Source organism: Nannospalax galili, unplaced genomic scaffold, assembly GCF_000622305.1.
Source record: "Nannospalax galili isolate Female #2095 unplaced genomic scaffold, S.galili_v1.0 scaffold772, whole genome shotgun sequence".
NCBI lineage: Eukaryota > Metazoa > Chordata > Mammalia > Rodentia > Spalacidae > Nannospalax > Nannospalax galili.
Window position 1 is genome coordinate 2510516 of NW_008332097.1, and position 9889 is coordinate 2520404.

Consider the following 9889-nt stretch of genomic DNA (forward strand, 5'->3'; position numbering starts at 1 on the left):
GCTGCCCTGCAAATCTAGTTCAGGAAGAGTGTGTGTTCAGTCAGCCCATGTCATTAAGGGCCTTGGTAACAGTCCCATCAGAGATACCACATCCTCAGATACTCAAGTCTCTCATCAGATGGTGTGGTAGTCGCATATAACCTATGCACAGCCTCCTGGATTGCTTAGAATACCTAATACAGTACCCATGCTTTGTTAGAAGCTGTTTGGGAATCGTGACAATTAAAAATTTGTACTTGTACAACACAGGTGCAGCCTTCATAGATCTCACTACATACTACCCAGTAACACTGTGACATTCTTGATCCCTGGCTGCTTGTGGAAACCTCAGGTAGATGGGGCCCAGCTGTACTCTTCCTGTGGGCCGGGTATTCCTACAAGTGCACTTTCTGTGAGGTGAGGAGAGCCATATTCCTTCCCACAGGCTGGGGCATATCTATGTACTATAGTTGGGCCAAATAGTGGCTGGTAGAGTGTAGAGATGTGCACCCCTAAAACAGAGAGAAGAAACCAGGGCAGATTCCCAGGCAGGACCACCTGATCTGAGAGTGGATGTGGCAGAAAGCAGACTATAAGAAAAGGAGGGTAGGAAGACACTGTCTGAGGTGTCTGGATATGTGGGTGGCTGGAGGTCCTGTCCACACACTGACTACATGGTGGCACACAGCAGCTTGGGGAAGCCCCCTGTGACACTGGGAGGCAGGACCTCAGTTATCGTCCCCACTGATAAGGACCCTGCTTCCTTCACTAGAGTCCCTGAGTCTTAGAATAAGATGAGCCAGTCTGGCATGCCATTGTAGCTTTGCTCCATCCCCGTCCACAGCACAGTTTCCCCTATGGATACTTTGCATGAACTTCTGGGGAGGCTGTCCTCCTCTAAACAGCTCTGGCTGCTAACAGAGTTCTTTCTGCTATAGATCTGAAATCTTCCTCCCAAGAATCCCCAAGCACTTACCTGACATCTGAGTCTGTAGCAACAGAGATGGGGAGGGCCTCAGATTGTCCCTGTGGCTGCCCTCCAGATCTCACAAGGCTTGGCATGTACTCTGGCTATGGCACACTCCTAATATTCTCTCCTGGGCACCTGCTGGTGGGTCTCCCCTACCCAGCCCCCCCCCCAAAAAAATCAGTATTCCAAAAGAGCCAGCTGAGACCAGACCTCCAAGGATGTAGTATTGGGGTGCTTGACATTCTTAGCAGACATATCACCCCCTCATTTATATTCCAGTGGTAGGTGGCCAGGCCACCAATGTACTGTCACCAGCTTCCTTCACACAGGCCTTTCTGTCCCCTTTCTGTTTATGCTTATGTCATGATCCAGCTTCCCTCCCAGAATTTCTCCTAATCTGGCACAACCTAGCCCAGGCCACAGCCATGGCCCAGCCTAACAACTGAGCTATAGGCGTGAAGCAGGCGCAAGCTGCAGGGCGCAAGGGAGAGGCAGAGGCAAGAGCAGTCTCTAGCCTCAAAATGTAATTCCCTACCAGCCTGATGATCTGACCGTGCAACAGGAGTGTGTGGCGAAGGGGTGGGTCTGGCGATGACATTTCTCCCAACCCGTGTTCACAGCCTTTCATTGACAGGCCAGAGTGGGGCTGGGTCTTTAGTAGCATGTGTAGTACATCCTCTGGGTTTCCCTTTTCCTCGTTTATTCATGTAACAAATACAGTTGAATGCCATGCATATGTCAGGTGCTGTGCCAGGCACTAGAGAGACAGCATGTCCAAAATGGCAGGGGGGCAGGGGATGACACAACCTTGTGCCCCAGCATCAGGCCTTCAGAACCGCCAGGCGCAGAGTGAGTGCTCGATACATACTGTTGGCAGCAGCCTTCCTACCCACTATCCCAGGCCCAGATCTGGATTGCTAGGCATTGTGGAGCTCTGGGGTGAAATGACTTTCGACCTTGTCGTGAAAAGCTTGGGCTGGGATTGAAGGTGTGAGTTACTTCTGGGGTCACTGGTGGCTGGGCATCTTTCAGTCCATAAACCCATGGCACTGTGTAACCAGTGGGGAGCAGGAGTGAAAAGTACTATGCCTGAGCACAGCGGCTTTCAGTGTTCCTCACAGAGTTCCTCTCCCCCCACCCCCAAAGACTCCAAGAATACCAGCAATGACAGCAGCTGACATTTCTGAGCCCTCTGGACTCATTTAATCCACAGAACTGTGCTGTGACATAAATACTCTTGTCATCTCTGTACACAGTCAAGGAAATGAGACACAGAGGTCAGCTAACTTGTCCAAGGTCACAGCTAGTTATGGTGGGCAGAGATGGGATTTGAACCATGTACTCTGCCTCCAGAGCCCTGAAAAGTATCTAAAAGTTCATGTGGGGCAGCACCAGGGAAATGTAATGTGCTCCCTGAGCACGGAGGCCAGAAGGTCCAGGTGTCCCCAGAGGGGACTTGTTGGGCAGAGGTGAGAGCCTGGTAAATGAAAGAATTCCAAGCAGTTAAGGGATTGTTAATCTGAGGAAAAGTTCATCTATCATCCCCAAAGGGGAAAAGGTGGGATTCTTATACAGGATACTGGGGAGGGAAAGAAGGAAAAAGATAAATGCCAGTTTAAATCCTGGTGAAATTGACTCAGGTGACATGGGATCTATAACCACAAACCCAAGCTACACTTCGATTTGCTATCTAGATTATGGCTGAGCGGAAGAATGCCAAAGCCCTGGCCTGTAGCTCCTTACAGGAGAGGACCAACGTGAATCTCGATGTTCCTTTACAAGGTATGTCAGCAGAGTCTCCTCCTCCAGTGTAGCTCTGTCCACCTTGGAGGGGCTGCAGGGTCTCCAGGTTCTCAGGTTGTTTCAGATCTTAAACAGCACACTCAAGAACTGGGCATGCAGGCCCTGTCAGTTTAGGACTTGTGAGGTGGAGGCAGGAGGATCTTGAACATGAGCCTAGCCCAGTTGCCTCAGATGAGACCCTGCCTCAAAAAAACAAAACAAAAGCAAAAACTGAGCTGAGCCTGTGCCAAGCCCTGCAGGGCCAAGGGTCGCTTTTGTCAGTAGTGCTAAGCACTAAAGACAGTTGGTTTTGTTGCTTTGTGTTGCTATTGACATCAGTATGTTTGGTATTTTGTTTTGATTTGGTTTTTGTTTATAACCCTAGGGTAAGGACTGGCTAGTTTAAAAATATGTGAATTGTTAATTGGGGTCTTTGATTGTACCTTTTGTGATTAAACTTTCTCTGGGCACCAGCCACACCCAACAAAGAAGGCACAAAAAGCTATTTCTTAACACATATCAAAGATAGTAATAGCCTTAACATGCCTGATTGTTGTCTTCAAACGCTTTTCTACCTTGACAGAAAGTTGGATAGGATTTTGACTGACAAAGCCCTGTATCTGGAGTTGAGAAATGTCATCCTTGTAGAATGTCTGGAAACAGGACATCCTGGTGTGGGTGGCTGGGCCAACAGGTGCCAGGTGGAAAGTTGGTTTTCACTCGTCTCTGGAAGCACTGAGAAACACATTGCTTTTGTTCCCTGTAGTAGATTTTCCAACACCAAAGACTGAGCTGGTGCAGAAGTTCCACGTGCAGTACCTGGGCATGTTGCCTGTGGACAGACCCGTCGGTAGGTAAAACACTTCTTTTCTTCCACTTTGCAAGTGTTCCAGAGCTCAAGAGGGGTGTTTGTTCTCCCAAGGGTGTGAGGTCTCCTGTATCATGCCTCACCTTGTCTTGAATCAAGCCTTCAAGCTGTTACCAGCCTGAACACATAACCATCCTGATCAGATGGGCAGTAGAGGACATGCTAACCTGACTTGACATGTGATCCAAACATATGGGAACTTAAACAGGACATATGTGTGTTTCCTGTTTACCCAGCAGTCTGGAGTTGAAGTGTCAGACTGCAGAGGTGCTCTGCTCTTCTCCAATGAATGGGCTCCCAGCTGGGCCAGGCTCCCACTGCAGTTCACGTCTTACCCACTGGGGACAGGGAAGAAGGACTGATAGAGCCCCACACCTTCAAACTATGACCCAGAAGTTGTACTTACAGCATTCAGTTCCAAGTTGCAGGAACTGAGTTGCTCCGCCCACCCAAGCTGACAGAGAGGAGAGATCTGTACCATTTACTTGCCAAGAAAAAGCTATGGAGAAACTGGAGCCCTGTGCACTGCCAGGCAGTGTGAACTGATGCAGCTGCTTTAGGAGGCAATCTGGGCAGCTCTTGACAAAGTTAAACATCATCACCTTGCATAAACCAGAAACAAAAACCTCTGTCCCCCAGAACTGCAAAAATATTCATAGTTGCATTATTCATAACAGTTTAAAAAGGTATACATGGGGGCTGGAGAGATGGCTCAGCGGTTAAGAACACTGTTCTTGTAGAAGACGCGGGTTCAAATCCCAGCACCCCCATGGCCGCGAACAACTGTCTGTAACTCCAGTTCCGGGGGATCCGACAGCCTCTTCTGTCCTCCACAGGCATTGCATAACGCAGGTGTACTTACCTACATGCAGGTAATACACGCATACACATACAAATAAAAAGATGAGGTATACGTGATCCGAGCCCCTTTATCTGACAAATGGGTGAATAAAACATGATACTTGCAGATCGTGGAGTTTTATTTGGCAAAACAAAGTACTGAAAGATGCCACAGCCTGTGTGAACCTTAAAAACATTGCACTAAATGAAGGAAGTCACCCTCAAAAAAAAAAAAAAATCCTCTGTGTGATCGCTTTTGGTTTTTTGAGACTGGGTCTCCCTTTAGCTTCAGCTGTCCTGGAACTCGCTATGCAGACCAGTCTGCCCTCTGCCTCCCAAGTGCTAGGATTAAATCTGTGATTCTTAATGTTAAAAATGGAAAAGCGAGTAAGGAGTTGCTTTGGGGCAGGGCTGTGGGGAGCCTGGAGAGAATGGCCCTCTGAAAGGCCCAGGGGTTATGAAAATAGTCTAAACTCAATTTGACGACGACTACATTATGAGTCTGTTGAAAACCATTGAGCTATACATTTGGAATGACTGAAGGTCATGTGATGGACAGGCAAGATGACTCTGTGTGTAAAGATACTTTCTGCCAAGGCTGACAACCTGAGTTCAATCCCCGTATCGAAGAGAACCAACTCTATAAAGTTATCCTCTGACATCCACAAGCATGCTATGGAATATGCCCACTCCAAGAAGAAAAATTAATGTAATTTTTTTTAAGTTGCTGTTTCTACCCCTAGCCTTCCAAATAGCCCATAGGAACACCTACCAAGGAAGCCCACTGAATAGCACATACTATTCATGTAATGCGGTTGTCAGACATGGCCTTATCAAGTGTGAAGGAAGGCTGGCACTCTGGTAGTTGCTGGCTTCTGTTGCATCTCCTTCCCCAGGCCCTCTGCATACACAAAAGCAACACTCGTGGTGTTGGGATATCTTTGGAACAGAGTTTCAGTTGGAGTGCCCTGGTCTCATAGACAGGACACACACACGATCCCTGGAAGACCTCGGGACCTGTTGTAAAGGCTGGCATTTCTCTTCTTTTTAGCAAACATGAGTGATAAGGTATCTTGTCTTCAGGAACTATGAGGAAAGATCAACCTAGGTTAGCTGTTACTGGGTCGCTGACTGCATTCCAGAGCGACTTTCTCAATTATCCTTTCCATCTGTAGGCATGGATACCCTGAACAGTGCCATAGAAAGTCTTACAACCTCATCCAACAAGGAGGATTGGCCATCAGTGAACATGAACGTGGCTGATGCCACTGTGACAGTCATCAGCGAAAAGGTGAGGTGGTGCAGAGGATATTGGCTTGCCTGAGCTACAGGGACGGTTGGGATACAATGATCTTTCATAAGATTTGGAAAGTAAGCCAAGACTTGACCTCTTGGGGGTTGTACTGACTTGTCATTAGAATGACCTATGTTCATACAAGGTCCAGTTGTGCCTTCCTCAAGACCTGAAAGCTTCTATCCCGGTGCTTCTGATTCCACCTTCCTCATTTGCTCAAGAGATTGAAATATTTGCTCATGGTGATTATGCGATGCTAACTATAGCTCATTTGTGGGTTTTGATCTTGGCCATTCTGTCTTAGGGCCCCAGTGGAGACCTGGCCATGCTGCCTGGGGTTGAGTTCAAAAGTTGCTTCTGTTAGGGAAGCCCAGTAATTTGTACCTTCAAGGGAAGGTACTGACAGGCCAGTATTAACCTCAGCCCAAATTATCCCATGCTGGTTGTTGAGCAAAGTCACTTATCTAAGACCACACAGAAGTACAGGACCAGGCTTTGAAGCCAGGCAGTTATCCAACCCACTTTTCAACAGTGTGAAGCCTCAGCTCATAAGCCTGTCCTGGCTTCTGCCACCAAAGGATCACCTTCAAACCACCATCACCCCCTTGAGGTGGATAGGATCCACACCAGCCTGACTGCCTCTCTGGTAGGCCATGCTGGGTTTCCTTCCATTCCTGAAGCATGTTCCCAGACCTGTCCTGCTGCAGCGTCTTGGACATGCTGCTGTCTCCACACACCACCCCTCTACCCATCATTCTCTCTCTCAAACCCCAACTCCAACATCTCACCTCCAAACTTCCCTTCTGACCAGCATAGTCTGCCTGTGAAATGCTCCTCTCCCTCCAGAATAAATAGTTAACAAGCCAGAATGTTAGAATTGAAAGCTGACATTTTTAACTAGTGTTTACTAAATAATTGCCTGTGGTTGTTACAATGGATGTGGTCCTTACAGCTCTGAAATGAATTCCACACACATCTTCATACAGTCTCCTTTGGATACAAGTTTGTAGAAGTGGGAAGGGGATGATTTGACACATTTGATTAGGCAACTTTTTTTTTTACATGGTGTTAAAAACGATTCAGTGTGCTGTTTTGCTAGAGTGAAAACAAATAATGAGAGACATAGTGAATCCTTTTCTCCTGAGCCCTTGAGGTTTACCTAGGCAAATGGTGTCCTGTATTGGCAGTATTACAAGTATGTCTCACATTGTTCCTCCCCTCAGTGAATAGCAGGCATGGGGGAGAGTGGGTAGAGAACAGGATACACATCCCAATCCATGACAGGAGTGTCATTCACAGTGTGATCAGAGACCAGGAGACACCTGCAGCAGTGATAGCCTCTGGCCATTTATAACACATTTTGGCTTTCTAAAAAGATGCAGGTCCTACCAGGGTCTGTGAGCTGGATTCTGTGAGGTGCTTAAGGTATGACATCGTAGGTGACAGCTGTCTGGCTTCTGAGACAGCACGGGTGCTGAATACTGTCTCTTGCAGAATGAAGAGGAAGTCTTGGTGGAGTGTCGAGTGCGGTTTTTGTCCTTCATGGGTGTCGGTAAGGATGTCCATACATTTGCCTTCATCATGGACACAGGGAACCAGCACTTTGAGTGCCATGTGTTCTGGTGCGAGCCTAATGCCGCCAATGTGTCAGAGGCCGTCCAGGCTGCCTGCATGGTGAGTGATCCCAACCCACCCCATGAGTTGTTCAGGCCCCCTCTGCCCTGCTTGTTCTGTGTGCAGTAAACTGGAGGTGAATTTCTGATGTCAAGGGATAAAGTCTAACTCCCACAGCCCTGCTGTACTTTATGGCACTCATTCCTGTGGGCAGAATCAGTGATGACCAGCAGAGCGCATCTCAGGAGGCCAGCGCTCTGGAGAGAATCCAGTAAGATCTGAGGATTACCCTGAATTAATTTCAGTATATGATTGAGAAACATTGGTCAGGTATAAGTTGTTAAAGTCTGCCTTCAACTTTATATTTTCAAAAATAAAATACACCAAGTGCTTCTTTTTATTTCCCATCATTGCTGTGAAGTGCATTGTTCTTATATATTTTATTTACTTTTTTAATCTCTTAAACCCTACAGCAACCCTATCAGGTAGTTGTTGGTTTTATTTATGAGAAAAGAGACTGGGCACATCTTCAGTAAGTGGCATAGCCTAGGGTCAGCCCCATGCTGCTGGGCCACAAAGCCAGGGTACTTCACTTTGAAACAAAAGTACCTCATCATTCATTGAGCAGATGCACTCTGGGTACCTCACGGCATACACTAGAAGACTTCTCATAAGAGCAAAGGAACTGTGCGGTTGTCAGCACCAGTGCCGTAAAGGACTGGCAATGTCATGCCAGAGGCTGACTCTCTCCAACAAAATTGCTAAATAAGAATTGATCAGATTATCTTTTTTTGGAGGGGGTATCATATTTTAAGATAGGGCCTCACACCAGCCTAGACTGGCCTAGAAATCACTGTGTAGCACAGTCTAGCCTCAAACTAACAGCAGTCCTCCCACTTAGCCTCCCAGGTGCTGAGATTATATGTGTGTGCCACCACTTCCAGCTCAGATTTAGGTTTTAAAATTAAATTCCAGCAAAAAGGAAGAAAATCCGTTTTTCTGGTTATCTTTCCTTATGCAGAATAGGTCTGAAGGACAGCTTGAGGTGGAGTGATCAGCCCAAGGGCTGGTCAGCTAGTACAGGCCAGAGAGACAAGGAGATCATGGCAGGAGAGAGCCAGAGGAGGGCTAAGGGAGCAGTGGTCTGTCTGAATGACTTGGTGGAGAACTTCCTGACCTGGGGTAGAGGAGGCTAGGCAAGAGGCCCCTTTTCTGTATATCTAGGGCTGCACAGATCCCAAAGAGCCCAGATATGACTCAGGGAGCTCAGGCACAGTAGGGAAGACACACAACCCAAAAGTCCCACGATAGTGTGGAAAGGACTGTAAATGGAAGAACGAGGCTGCCCTAGATGAAGAAGGAACTGGAGGACAGAGGGAGGGAGGCTTCAAACGTAGGTGACTGACCAAGTCTGCCAAGGGGTTGTCTGAGAGACAACACTGGCCAGTCTGTGAGCTTGATTATTTTAGGATAGGGACAGTCTTTACACTTTCTTACAGTAAGGGAAGTAGGCCACGAAAGCTGGATTGAGGTGGAGAGACATACATGTACGTCATGGGACTCATAATAACATTGATGCAAATGACAGACCACACATATGACAGTAGTTTCATAAGATTATAACGGTGTTGAAAACTTCCTGTTGCCTACAGTACAATTTATGTTTTAATCAAAGTGTTGTTATAAAAAGCCAAAAGTTTTTTTTTCTTAAATAGTGTTTATCAAACAAAGGACACAGGGGAGAGAGGGAGATGTGTTGGGTATTACTGGAAGGGATAAGGAGTTGGGGGTTCCTCGGGGAATGGAAGGGAGAGTTGAGTTGGGGATGCTTATGATCAAGTGTTCACAAATAGTGTTTACAAAGTAAAAAAAAAAAATGTCAGGTAAACTGACAATAATGTATTGATGAGAAAATTGTTTCTGGAGTGGAACTTAACTGCACTGTTGACCGTTTCTGTAATGGGTCCCATAGTGTCCCACTCAGTCACACAACAGCTGCCAGTACTGCAGGCTCCACACGTCAGCCCAGGTGGGCTAGTTCCTAGCTTTCATGCCATATTTAGATATGTTTAGGAACACACATGTTGACCTATAACAGACATGCCCATTCAGTAACTCCGCACAGTATCATGCAGGTCTCAGCCTAGGAGGAGCAGGTTGTACCACATAGCCTCATGTAGTAGGTTTGTGCTAGTGCATTGTGATACCCACACGGATAAAATCTCCTAACGTGTTCCTCAGAATGGATCCTTATCATGAAGCAACATAGTACAGTGCAGCCTTACCGAAAATGGTGACAGTGGTGAACAGAGAGGGGCACCGAGCCTCCTTTTTAGAGACCTTCGAATTTGAGATAAGCCAGAAGGTGCTAGGAACCAAAGATAGGAGGGGCTGCAGGAAGGAAAGGAGAGGGGTCTGTTTCTACATGCCGTAAATGTTACGAATGAGGAAAAGGAAGAGGTGAAGAGCAAAAGGCCAAGGTGGAAGCAGGAAAATAGCAAGCCGACAAAATAAAATAAAAAATAAATTATATATATATATA

At 46.9% G+C, this 9889-nt stretch overlaps 1 protein-coding gene across 19 annotated transcripts in view; it reads left to right on the plus strand.

The window, feature by feature from the left end:
* Positions 1 to 9889, plus strand: part of Apbb2 (amyloid beta precursor protein binding family B member 2) — a 364818-nt gene that overhangs the window by 344452 nt on the left and 10477 nt on the right. For 16 of the 19 annotated variants that reach the window (XM_029560692.1, XM_008827233.3, XM_017796659.2 and 13 more), the window contains 4 exons: positions 2644 to 2731; positions 3498 to 3581; positions 5615 to 5730; positions 7228 to 7407. In XM_029560692.1, coding sequence (XP_029416552.1) covers positions 2644 to 2731; positions 3498 to 3581; positions 5615 to 5730; positions 7228 to 7407 — 468 coding nt within the window. The remainder of the gene's footprint in view (positions 1 to 2643; positions 2732 to 3497; positions 3582 to 5614; positions 5731 to 7227; positions 7408 to 9889) is intronic. The other 3 variants (XM_029560693.1, XM_029560694.1, XM_029560695.1) reach the window with 1 other exon arrangement.